The sequence below is a fragment of the Ochotona princeps genome, chromosome 4, assembly GCF_030435755.1.
Source record: "Ochotona princeps isolate mOchPri1 chromosome 4, mOchPri1.hap1, whole genome shotgun sequence".
In the NCBI taxonomy this organism is placed as follows: Eukaryota; Metazoa; Chordata; class Mammalia; order Lagomorpha; family Ochotonidae; genus Ochotona; species Ochotona princeps.
This window is the reverse complement of record NC_080835.1, coordinates 44,578,591-44,591,410: the sequence shown is the minus strand read 5'-3', so window position 1 is coordinate 44,591,410 and position 12,820 is coordinate 44,578,591. Positions and strand designations below refer to the sequence as shown.

At 45.1% G+C, this 12,820-nt stretch overlaps 1 protein-coding gene across 7 annotated transcripts in view; it reads left to right on the top strand.

Annotated features, from left to right (window-relative positions):
- MICAL2 (microtubule associated monooxygenase, calponin and LIM domain containing 2) overlaps positions 1-10,115 on the top strand; it is a 201,182-nt gene extending 191,067 nt beyond the window's left edge. For 5 of the 7 annotated variants that reach the window (XM_058663370.1, XM_058663369.1, XM_058663367.1 and 2 more), the window contains 3 exons: positions 1,814-1,916; positions 5,724-5,797; positions 9,100-10,115. In XM_058663370.1, the coding sequence (XP_058519353.1) occupies positions 1,814-1,916; positions 5,724-5,797; positions 9,100-9,284 (362 nt within the window). In that variant the 3' untranslated portion in view covers positions 9,285-10,115. The remainder of the gene's footprint in view (positions 1-1,813; positions 1,917-5,723; positions 5,798-9,099) is intronic. The other 2 variants (XM_058663375.1, XM_058663374.1) reach the window with 1 other exon arrangement.
- Positions 10,116-12,820: the final 2,705 nt, after the last annotated feature.

Here is a 12,820-nt window from a genome sequence, read left to right as displayed (position 1 = left end):
AGACTGAACCATCACCCTTGTGGAAGGACCAGAGTTTATGAGCTGCTTAAAAAAAATGTCTGCATTTCCTGTGAGTGGAATGACGTGTGTGAGGATCTCTGCCTCAGGGCTGTGCAGAGTGTCCAATTCTGTACTTTCAGATCAAGCTTGGAAAATTAGATAGCAAGCAAAGGTGGGCAGCCTTCGTGTGGCAGACCATCTAGAGGGACTGACAATGAAAAAAGCCAAGCTTCATGAATTGTGAGAACTATCTTCCAGGATCTGAAGATCTTTTGTCTAAAATAGGTGGTTATGTGTTCTATATATTTTCCTGAGGAATGAGAAACTGCAATCAGTGATTGGTGACCAAATTCACTGAAGGTTAATAGAAAATTTTCAATACATGAAGTGCATAGCCAAGCAGAGGGGTTCCCACACAGCAGAGAATTGCAACAGAGAAAGAAGTGGAGGGAACACCTGCATTGTCTCTCATCTGGACCATAAAATTATATAATCTGGACATCACATAAAAATCACTTGGAGTCTCAGTTTTCTTGCAAATGACAAGGTGATCAAGGAGCCAGGAAGAAGAGGGAAGTAATTATTATGTATTACTTGTAAGTAATATGCCAGACGCATTATTTCCCTTACACAATGAGTAGGAGGAGGGTGGGAATTCGTATAGCAGCAGAGAGCATGGGTTTGGGATAATACACTTGAGTTCAAGTCCTACCTCTGATGCTCACTAATTGGTAATTTGGGCTCTTTGAACCTTTGCTTTTTTAAACCTCTGCTTCTTCAACCATCAAGCAGTGATGATAAGAGAATCTGTGAGTGAGGTTTTTTTTTTTTCTTTTGGTGAGGATAAAGTGAGAAGCTGTGTCTAAGGCCTGTGGCTCGTGGTCTGGTGCATTGTCAGTGTAGCTCAATATTGTGTTGTATGGATGTGGTATCCTTCCAGGTTAACCAGGGTTTGAAGCCTGGTCTCTGAGATGTGAAGCAGAATGCACAGGGTCAGACAACCCTGCCTACCTTGTTTGTTTTGCCCTCTGTCTATGGGACCCTCTAGTACAAAACGAGCTAGAATGGCCCTGCCACCCAAGTTATCACTTCGGAGTCAGAAAGTCCAAATCACCTCTCTGTTACTGCTTCTCAGATATGCCCAGATTTTAAATGTTTTTGTGTCAAAACATTTAGTATCTAAGATTGAGTGTCTAAGAAGCCCTGCCAGTTTGCTCATGATTATTCTGTTTAGGAAAGGTCATAATCAAAGTTGTAAGAATATATGGGTCTAGCTTTCTCCACATAAAACTCAAAAAACTAATAACATTGTTTGCTGCAAAAATGTAGACTGCCACATTCTTGTTTGATCAACTCTGACTTGGTCTCCCCTGTCCCATAAAGAGAGTCACTGGCAACATGAGTCCTCCCTAAGTATCTGGGTTGGTGGTGATGGAGGAAATGATAGCTAGCACCCAGCATTGTCTTGGGTGGATATTACAATGCATAGATACCTAAGAATCTTAGAAAGACTGAACAAGCAGGCAGAATCAGATCCACTGTTGCAGAGCATTATGAAGGACACATAACCCTTAGAGCTGAAGTAGTCATGCCCTAAATGTCCATAGAGATCACTGCCCCTTGCCCCTCCCCAGCACACACAGGTGGATTTGATTTATCATGCCCATGACCTCAAAGCATCAACAGGGTGTCAGGGAATGGCTGCCTGCTGGGCCTTTCTCGCTACAAACATGGGCTGCCAAAGTGGCTCCAAAGCAGTTTGATTATGGGGAGAGAAATGCCAATCTAACCCATTTGCCTTTGATTTCTTAAGCAGATTCAGGCACACAGGATGAAGCACAGCTTTTGCAGGAATGGTTACAGCTGGCCCTGGAGAAGAATACATTAATGCGATACGAGAAAGAACTACTGATCATGTAAGTCAGGCAACACAGGTAACCATAGGTCCTAGAGGCGGAACGGGGAGGGCAGAGTGGGGGATGGCTCACCCTCCTGGGTTGAAATCCCAGGATTTTTTGTCCTTGTGCATACAGAGTAGTGATTGAAGCAAATTGCTATTTTATGACTTGCATATCATGCTGGCATTAGTACAGAGTCTTCCGTTTGTTTTCTCTGTGGAGTCCAGTGTCTAATGTAGATTTCAGGAAATGAATCTGCAGCTGGAAGACCTTTGGATAAAGCATTTCCAGTCTATCCCTGTTCCCCACCCTTACCCCCCGCCCTGTCCTGGCCCTTGTTAAAATAGCGGTAGCCAGCCAGCAGCAGGAAGGGCTGTGTCTGGCCGTCTGAGGGGAGTTGTTGGAAAGGTTCCATGAGATGTACCTGGCTGCATCCTCTGGCTTTCAAGGAATGAAGGACTGAGGTCTGTGGCCCTCTCCTCTTGCATGAGGATTGCAGATCTTAGAACTGGCTGGGAGATCAGAAAGTAGAGAAGGAGTCCCCCCCACTCCCTGGGACAGCCCGGAGTCCACATCTCTGACCTGGGGTGAAGGAAGAGCATGCTAGCAACAGGCAGAAGGGGTCCTCTTTGGGAATTATTTGTTCCAGTACTAGTTTTGAGTTGACCAAGTTCAGTGAAGTGGTTTTCTTACATCGGTTCATTAGACAACCATGTTGTATGCATTAGAGCCAGGTCTGGATAGCTCATCAACACATAAGCATATCTAGGATACCAGGAACTATCCTTGGTTCTGTGGAAATAGAGATGATTAGGGCCATGGCCCATGTCGTCTGGGGTCTTGTAATTTCAGGGGACTCACAGGCAAACACAGTGCAATATTAAGAAGAGTGCATGGCAAGACTCCTCAGAGGTGTGTAGGAGTAGCTAGATCAGTCTACGTGGGACAGCCAGCAAGGTGGTGGCTGCCACTGCCATTGTGTAGTGAGTGCAGCTACCCCAGGAACTGTGCCAGGATTTATCTGCCAAAAGAGGTCATGTGGGAGAACTCAGGTGAGTGAGCCACACACAGGCATGTTGTAACCGGGTTGAAGAATAGATTCTAGTGTGGAAAAGGGCCAAAAAGGACAAAGAGACATCTTTGGGGAAGCAACTATACCAAGACAGAATTAGAAGTACAATAGATTCACTGGGGGTGGTACCCGTTAGGGAGAAATGGAAAAGGAAGCAGATATGCAAGGGAGGTCTTCAGACTCCACTGTAGTTTTGATGTACATTGTGTGTCTCTTTTCTGAAATGCTTGGGACAAGCTGGGTTTCAGATTTCAGAGTGATTTTTGAGTTTGGGAAGATGCACGTAGACTTTATCAACAGGATAGGTTGAATCCAAAAATTCAAAATCTGAAAGATTTATTAATTTTTATTGGAAAGGCATATTTATAGAGAGGAGATCCAGAAAGATCTTCAATCTGTTAGTTTACTCCCAAAGTAGCCACAATGACTGGAACTGAGCCAATCCAAAACCAGGAGCCAGGAGCTTCTTCCAGGTCTCCCATGTGGGTGCAGGGTCACAAGGACTTGCACCATTCTCCATTGTTTCCTGGGCCATAAGCTAGGAAGGGTTAGTAGAGCATCTAGGACACAAACGGGTACCCAAATGGGATCCCAGTGCTTGCAAGGGGAGGATAACCAATTGAGCCATTGAGCTGGGTCTTACTCACAACTTTTGAACATTATGTTAGCACTCCAAAAAAAATCTTAGAGTTTGGGGGACTTTAAAGTTCAGGTTTTTGGAGTAGGGATGCTGGAACAGGGGAGAGGAAGGAAGGAGAATGGAGCAGAGACCATGCCTCTCTGAGACAGTGTGGGCCAGGCCAAGGGGAGCGTGAGAGCAAAGCTCAACTGTGGAAGCAGGAAGGCCCAGCTCTTGTACCTGCACTCTGCTCAGTCACTGTGTCTCCTGAAGAGAGTGTGGCCTTTGTCTGACACAAAGGATCTGTAACAGCAGTCAACTGACACCACTCCTCCCAGGAAGTTCTGTCCTGGGGAATACCTGAGCAGTGTACCTCTCATGGCTACCATGGAGGAGCCAAGAGAAGTTCATGCCAACACCAAAAGGCAGAATATTGAACAGGGCAGTGTCCTTGACCATACAATAAAAATAATGACAGAAACAGGGTATAACAGGGTATGCCAAAGTGGCCTCCACATTCATTGCAGATTCACATATACACTTCAGGCAGAGTAGAAGGGAAAGCCATACCAGGTCAAACCCAGAAACCCAAATAGATGATCTTGCAGAGGGGAAGGGTGAAATAACAGCTATTTCACTAAAGGATTTCACTATTTCACTTGGAAGGATTAGGGGTGATAGGGTGGAGGATAAGGAAGGTTTGGCTAATCAGTGCAAAATGTGGTTTGATAGGAGGATTAATTTCAAGTGCTATATAGCATAATATGGGCTAGCTATGGTTAACAATAATTTAGTGTATATTTACAGATAACTAGAAGAGGGAATTCCTAATGCTTCCAGTACAAAGAAATGATCATTGTTTGAAGTGATGACATGCTAATTGCCCCGAGTTGGTCATGACACACTCTATATGTGCAACAAAATACACCATACTCCGTGGCGATATGCAATTGTGTGTCCTTCCTACAATGGTTTTTTTTTTTAAGTTTATTTCAGTACCCCAAAATTGAAAGCTATGTGTAGTTTTTTTTTTCATAATTTGCATCTTCCGTTAACTTCGTAAAGAGACTGTTCTCAGCTCTCACCCTCTTTGATGTCTCAGTTGCAGTGAATATCAGGGACCTCCTTCTTTTCTCTTAGTTTCTGTGTTGCTGCATTTCTTGCTTTCATCCTTCTAACCACTGGGTTATTTCTTCCTATTATTTCTAAATCCAGCTCTCTTATTTAACTTCTAAGTATAGTTATTTCCAACCCTCTTCGTTCTCTTTTTGCCTCTCTTTAGAGAGTATATAAACTCAGCTGTCATCTCTGATCATGGTCACAGCTGTGTGTGGTCCTCATTTCCCTGGCAACTCTAGAGTGGCATTTGGAAGCCTCCCCATCCTTGTGTGTGCTAGCACCTGGGGAGCGCTCTCTCTCTCTCTCTCTCTCTCTCTCTCTCTCTCTCTCTCTCTCTCTCTCTCTTTCTCTTTCTCTGTGATACAGATGAGACAGTTCCAAGCACCAAGCATTTTAGTTCCCAACAACCTAGGTCAAGAGCCAACATCACCTCTTGACCTGGCTTTTCCTCATAGTGAAAACATGGAGTCTCCAGCACTTGAACTTGACCTCTGCAGTCTGACTGTTCTTTCCACATCTCTTATATCCAGAGGGATGGCTGTCTGCATTTGGCTGTCTGTACCTGGACAGAACTTGTCATGTTCATGTCCTTTTTGTTTTCTTGTTTATCACAAGGAGAGATTTGGGAGTTCCTAAGAGGTGATGCTTGGGATCCTGTTGTTGGTACAAGAAAGGGGAGTTGGAAAATGTGTATCCCTTCTCCCCCAGGATTATTCTAGATATTTCTTCAGCATTATTCTCACCTCTAGACCTTTACTAAAGGGTGGCCTGGAGGGAAGGTCATGGCACCACCGGCTGCTGCCTGCTGCTGTCTCTGAGGCTCAGCATAGCTCAGTGCTCCCTAGGCCCCTGCAGGGATCCCAGCAGTGACAAAACTTTCAGTTTAGAGAGATCCAAAGACCCTGCTTGTAATAAGGAAAGAAAGAATGCAGTCACTCCTGTCAATGGGGTAATTTGTCCATGATTCTGCACAAATCCCCAGGACTTTCAAAATATCAATGTCTTCTCCTCCCAGGGCCAGAGAACTAGAATTAGAAGATCATCAAAGCAGACTGCTGCAGAAATTCCGAGAGAAGATGTTCAAGGAGGGTGAGTATGGGGATGTATTTTGGATCCTTCTGAAAGACTTCGTTGCCTTAAAAAGGCACCTGAGCAGAACCTGCGGTAAAGTCTGGAGCCTTCCTGCCTTGCAGAACACACCAGGGAGGCAGGGGATAGTTCCCTTTGCCCACCACAAACACAGCAAACCCCTACTTAGCTTCATTCACTGGGCAGCAAGGGCAGTGTTGCCCGCCATCTCATGTGCCAGTGGGAGTAAAGTCACATTTTCACTGGGATATTCACCAACCCTTCCATTCATTTATCAAACATCTATTGAGACCCTAGTGTGGACTGGCATATGGTGAAGAGTTTGTGGTCTTACTGGGAAGACCGGTGACTGGAGCTACAGACCACAGCACAGACCGGTGACTGGAGCTACAGACCACAGCACAGGTGTTTTGGGAGCATAGAGGAAGGAAGATCTGGTTCTACCAGGCTGAAGGGATGGTGATAGACACCATCTCATGATGCATTAGACCAGGGCATCACCAGCGAAAAAACTATCCTATCACTAAGGAGGGAGAATGGCAATGAGCTCAATGGTCAGCTGTTGAATGCTCTTACTGGCTCCAGCCAATGCGCGTGTTCACTTCTGCCTCTCTTCATAGGGCCAGATCCATGCCTCATGTCCCATATTTAAATGATGTCCAAAAGGATAGGTTATCAATGTCATTTTTACCTTACAGAGCTAGCTGTGTGACCACTGTATGGGGTTGCCTGGGCAAGCACTGAGTAACTATTAGAAGTTGTCATCATTTTTATTTAGGTATTCTTATCCCCATTTTTACAGATTAAAACATTGATTCTCTGAGAACTTAAATAATATGCCCAAGGTAAGTGATAGAGCTGACTTATAAACAGAGAAGATTTTGGCTTTCTTGTTCTTTTTCATATGGTAGTGATTTGCCAACTATTGCTTCTCTATAGCAACAGCATTCTTGTCTAAAATCTGTATAGACTCATGTTTATAGGACAGATAAAAGTAAAATACACCATCTTCTTGCTAAAAGGAACTCAGAGAGATCCACTTGCAAGGAGACTCCACCGAGAGAAACGCTTACTCTTCTTGCTTATTAAATAAGGAGAACCAATAGTGGGATATGCTCAAGGTAGCAAAGCATAGTGTGCAGCTCAGATTTCATTTATCCAATAGAAAATGTAATTGACTTTGTTTCAGGATAGTACAATAAATACCACAAAGAACTTTTTAAGCCATGTTTCATTGTGGTTTTTTTTTTAAGATTTTTTTTATTGTTATTGGAAAGCCGGATATACAGAGAGGAGGAGAGACAGAGAGAAAGATCTTCCATCCGATGATTCACTCCCCAAGTGAGCCGCAACGGGCCGGTGTGCGCCAATCTGATGCCGGGATCCAGGAACCTCTTCCGGGTCTCCCACGCGGGTGTGCAGGGTCCCAAAGCCTTGGGCCGTCCTTGACTGCCTTCCCTGGCCACAAGCAGGGAGCTGGATGGGAAGTGGAGCTGCCGGGACTAGAACCGGCGCCCATATGGGATCCCGGTGCGTTCAAGGCGAGGACTTTAGCCGCTAGGCCACGCCGCCGGGCCCTTCATTGTGTTTTAATTCTTACTAAGGAGTAAGTATCATTTATTTATTTATTTATTTATTCCTCTTCAAGTATCAAATAAAAGTGTAGCTGTATCATTTAGTCTGTCCCTTAGCTCTTCTTGCATACCTGCTTTTCCCCACTAGTGAGCAAGGAAGAAGAAGAAGAAAAAAAAAGCACTGTATCCTTCTCAAGTAAACTTAATCTGATGCAACCATTTAAAGCCTCCAATAGGAAATGCTTGGTCTCTTTGGGATAAAGCTATTCAATCTTGAGGTTGCCCACCACTTCCTCCTACAGTTCTCCCCAGGGGCACTGCCAGGTAATGAGGAGAGGCAGCCTATGTGTGGCCTCTTAAAATTAGGAAGCTGTACAGGGTGCTCTAACTTCCTGAATTTCCCACCCCATATTCTGTCTCCCGTCACCCAGCTGCCACTTTCTGCTAGCCCCTGTAGCTAAGGAGTGTGGCTGGTGTAACCCATCTCCTGGCCAATCTCTTGGTACAGTTGGAGCCTAGCAACCTTCCCTAGTTCACTCAGCCTTGTCTCCATTCAGCGTGGACTTTGGACAACTTTGGGACATATGGGCATATCCAGGCTCCAGCCATGCTATGCCCGCAGGTGGAGACCCTTCTTGGCCCAGCCACTTCCCTACGCCTACACATGGGCAGCCCTTTCAGCTGGCTTCTTCCCACTGAGCCAAAGGGCAGCATGGGAGTCTTGGGTTCCCAGGGTTCCCCTGGTTTACACACATTGCCTGCCCCTTTAGGGACTTCCAGGGTCCAGAATGGGGAGAACAGGAATACAGAGCTCCTCCTGTCGGCCTCTCCTGCCTTTCTCTTCCTGCTCCCATAAAACCTGAGGTGCAACATGACTGTGCTTCATCATTCCCCATTCTTCCCATCCACATTCTTCCTAACCTGGACTTCAGAACTCAGCTTGGTGAGAAAGAGTGTGTCTTCTCAGCGCCCACTTTCAGAGTGCAAGGAGGGAGGAGCCCAGTTCCCAGTGTGTTGGATTGAAGAAAGCAAAGGAATTCAGGAAGGCTGGTCCCAAGGCCATATCTGTTCGACAGGACTGAAATCTAGCTGTAAAAGCCTGTTTGGAGGGTCAGAACACCCTCACTACCTGTTTGTGGTTTTTCACCCTTTCCCTTCCTTTTATAACAAAGCTGTTTTCCCCAGGTAGTGAAATGCTTGGGTCAACCATGAAGAAGGGCAGGCCCTCAGAAAAGTTCAAGGGATGAGCCAAGTGGGTCTGGGAGGCTCCATCCTATTGGACAGCTGTGGCCTCACTGTGCTTCTCTATGATTGGCTGTGGCTTCTACTAACAGGCTACAAATGAAAAAAGGGATTCTTGTTATTGAAATAGCAACACTGATGCAGATGGTGGAAATCAGCCTTTGCAGTGTTCTGTTAATTTCTTTTTTGAGCAGGAGGCAAGGTTGGGGCACTTGATCGGGCTCGGCTGACATTCACTGCTTTCTGTCACCAAGGCACCCTCTCCTGTTGCTGCATCTGTCTCCTGAAGATGAAATCTGAGCCAAGCCCCTCACAAAACACCCACCTTTCTAATCTGTGGCTTGAAGGGCAGCTCCTTGGTGCTTAATTCCTTGTCCTTGTTCTCTGCATTGAAATGAAAGATCAGAACAATCCACATGCCCTTGCTAAGAGCTCTCCTGGGGCCCAGTCTTACCCAAGGACCACTGCATCTCTTTTTTTCTTTAGAGAGCCAGAAGAACGAGAATGATCTAATTGAGGAGCAAGAAATATTCACCGAGATGATGCAAGTGATCGAGCAGAGGGACAGGCTGGTGGACTCCTTGGAGGAACAGCGTCTCAAAGAGAAGGCCGAGGACCAGCATTTTGAGAACTTTGTGTTCCCCCGGGGCTGTCAGCTGAGCAGGACATGAGGAGGCCCCGTCCCTGGAAGCAAGCTGCACACTGCACCCTTTGCAGGGACCTATCATGCCTGGAATTTGAGTTACTACATTATGCTTGTAAACCAGAATTCTCTCATGTACCCAACAGCTCCCCAGGATCATTCCAGAGAGATGAGGAAGACGAAAACACCAGGACCCTTGATGCTGGCTGCCAACATCAGCTGAGCTGTCAGAGTGGAGGTGTCCCTAGCAAACGACCAGCATTGTCCCCATCCTGTGACACAGAGAAGTGGCTTTCGTACGACTTTTGTCATCTTCCTTCCCAATTCATTGAGTTACATACTCAGAACATTTTAAGAAGCTGCCTGTTCATGACTATATCCCTATTTGCCTTTTTTTTTCTCATGGATGACTGGTTTCCAAATGTCAAAACAGCAGAAGCCATTTAAAGATTAGGTTAATATTTAAATTGTGTTTCCAGAGAAAGAAGAGAAACTTTGAGATTACTGATTACACAAAGCAAATAACTAGTATAGCAGGTGCTAATTCAATCCAGAGCAAATTTAATTTACCAGGTGTATTTATAAGCCTTAATAGAATATACATCAGCAATAAGAGTTTAATAGAACATTTGAGCCTTAATTTTATTAAAGAGGGAAAAGGAAATCTAACTTGAACTTCATGCCAGCAGGATTGTTAGTTTTCACCAAATACTGTAGCTTAAAGGAGCCTTTGTTCACACAGTGCCCTCCTTGTGGCCCCTGCAACATAATAAGTGTTTTGAGAAACTGAATGATTTTGAAGGGCTTTTTTGGTAAGCGCTGCTGATGGCCAAAAGGGAAACTTTCATTTGTTGGTTAAACACGGGTGGGGGGAGGGGCAGGTTCTGTTACTCAAGAGGAACGGAAGGGCAGTGCCAGATGAAGAATGCTGCTCAGTGATGGTCTTGTGAGCCCCCTGCAGGGATGGGTTTCTAACTCTCTCCAGGGATTGCCAGGAGCTGCACAGGACAAGGGCACACCTGCTTCTGACTTCCTGGAAGAGCGGAGTACAGGGACTCCAGCTACAAAGCTCCCAAATAGGTCATGGAACTTTAAAAATAATATTTCTGATCTGAAAAGAAACTGGGAGCTGGAGATTGTGCACCACCACATTGGTGCTTCTGGGGTTTTGGGGAGGCACTTCGAGACCAAAGAAGAGAAGATTGCAAATGGTGATATGTTGGCCTAAGCACGGGGTTGTTTGCCCTCCATGGGATTCTTTGAAAAGCTAGTCTGTTACTGACAAGATAGAGGCAGCTGCTCTTATTTCTGTGTTTGAGTTTGTCATCATACAGAGGGTGCATTGAGATTCTCAGCTCTGACTTCAAGGCCACATTTTTCTCAATGATCTTCTTCCTGAAATGGTGTCCATGACACTGATTTGGCCAACTGGTAGCCAGGATTTAAATGTGGATGGTCTTCCCCTGATTCTGCCAGTTTTGGATGTAAACACAATCTTAAGGTTAGTCTACCAGGTTCCAAAGACTGGAGTTCTTTGTTCTTTTCTTTCATCCCTCCCTGCCATCCCCTATGCACTTACCTACATGCCAATTTCCTTACCTACTAATTTAGAAAAACTGCCACTTTTCTATTTATCTCTTATTTATTTGTATGTTTTGTGCAAATCGATAATATGATTTTCTCCTGATTTTGCCTTTTCTGTGTTATAATTTGGAGATGAGCTATTGTCACTAAGATTGATGAATAAGCTATTTGATATACAAAAAACTCAGGTGTTTAGGGGCAGTTGCATAGTATTCAAGATTTAGGGAGAGACACAAACCAATATGCTTAGCCATCAGACATTTAGAAATAAGCTCTGATGCATTCTGAGGACCAATGATGATGAGAACTGGAGAGCACCTTCACTGTCCCACTAAAGAACACCGGTGACTATGATCAGGGTTAAAAAAACCTGATGGTTCTGAAAGGAACAGAAAGACCCAAGCTTGGATTGTATTTTCGCTCAACTCTTGCAATGCCTATATTAACCAAAAGGGCTTAAGGCAATAAAAAGGTCAGAATTTTACTGACATAGGACTGAAAGGACAGTGTTTAAGCTTCCTCTTCCGAATCTTCCGTTTGCAGATCTATTTATTTAGAATGCCCATTGGGTTCTACAGTTCTGTGATAAAGACTGGCACACATAAAGAATTCTTAACCACTGCTCTACCTCCAAGTAAATACGAAAGTCAAGAAATAAGAGCCTCCCCACACAAAGATCTATTTTTTTTTTATCAGCATCAGACTATTCCCCTCATGTTCATGTCAAGCATGAAGCTTTAGCTCCCATACCATCCTAGAGTTCCTTTGGCAATAAAAAGAGGTTTGTGTTTCTAAAACTGTGAAAAAAAATAATATGAAGTTGTATTGTTTCATTTCAATCTTGACTTTGGCAGTGTGAGGCTGTTTGACATCAATCAATGCCGAGATGCAGCATGTTAATTGTGACTGAGAAAGGAAGTGGCAGGTGTTTCCAACGCTGATGAGCTGCAATGAAATTGATGTTTGCTGCATACTGGAGGCAAATGACGATTCAGCAACGTCCCTCTTCCCAGGAAGCAGATTTACAGGCTTTTTCTTCCAGACTGAAAGTGGCAGCATGCCCCAACCAAGTGGTTATCAGAGAACCACCTTAGCAGGGCAGAGGTGGCAGGGAGCAGCCGGAGCTGCCATGGCAGTGGGGAGAGAAGCAGTCATTGGTTGTGGAGGGGTGGCGCAGGCCTAGGTGGCTATTGTCAGGAGAAGAAGGTTCACGAACAGGGGGCAGCGAACTAGTCCACCTACTGTTTATCTTTGAACCTCACTGCAGACTCGCTTGTGAAAGATTAATGTGTACCAGGCCCCGGCAGCCATTTGTGCAGGTGAAATGTGGGCTGTGCACCGCTCTGCATACTGAAACAAACCCAATAAATATCTTCATGTGGGCCTGACCTGACTGTTTTTTCCATGAAAGGACCTGGATCAAGCTTTGATTCAGTGTGGGAGGCTGTGGGATGCTAGATTTCCCCTGGAGCACCTGGCAGGACTTACCTGCCTAGCAAAATAAATTTGAGCTGGAGGAGAAGGGGAAGGACTCACATCAGGTGTTTTATCTCAACAAAGAAAGCTGTTATGCCTGGGGAGGAGCAGGGAGGAGTGGGGAGTGGGAGCAGGCATGCTTGGTCCAGCCCTGCCTCAGTTTTGTTCACCTGCTTACCTGGGGAAGCCTGGTTTTGGATTTCCATTGCCCTCTAGGAGCCCTCCCTTCAGCACAGAGCTGGCCCTGTCCTTCAACTCACACGTGTGCCGAATCAGGTTTGTTTGCCTTCTGTTCCTTACACCAGCACATGGAAGGTGTAAGCCGGTCATGCCCCAGAACTGCTGCATGAGTTTCACCAAGAAGTCAGGCCCCGAGCCTCCTGTCAGTCATGTAAGTTTCCATTATTGTTTGAAAACATTTTTTTTTTCTTTTTTTGAAGATTTACTTATTTTTATTGTAAAGTCAGATATATATAGAGGAGAGACAGAAGAGCTTCCGTCTGC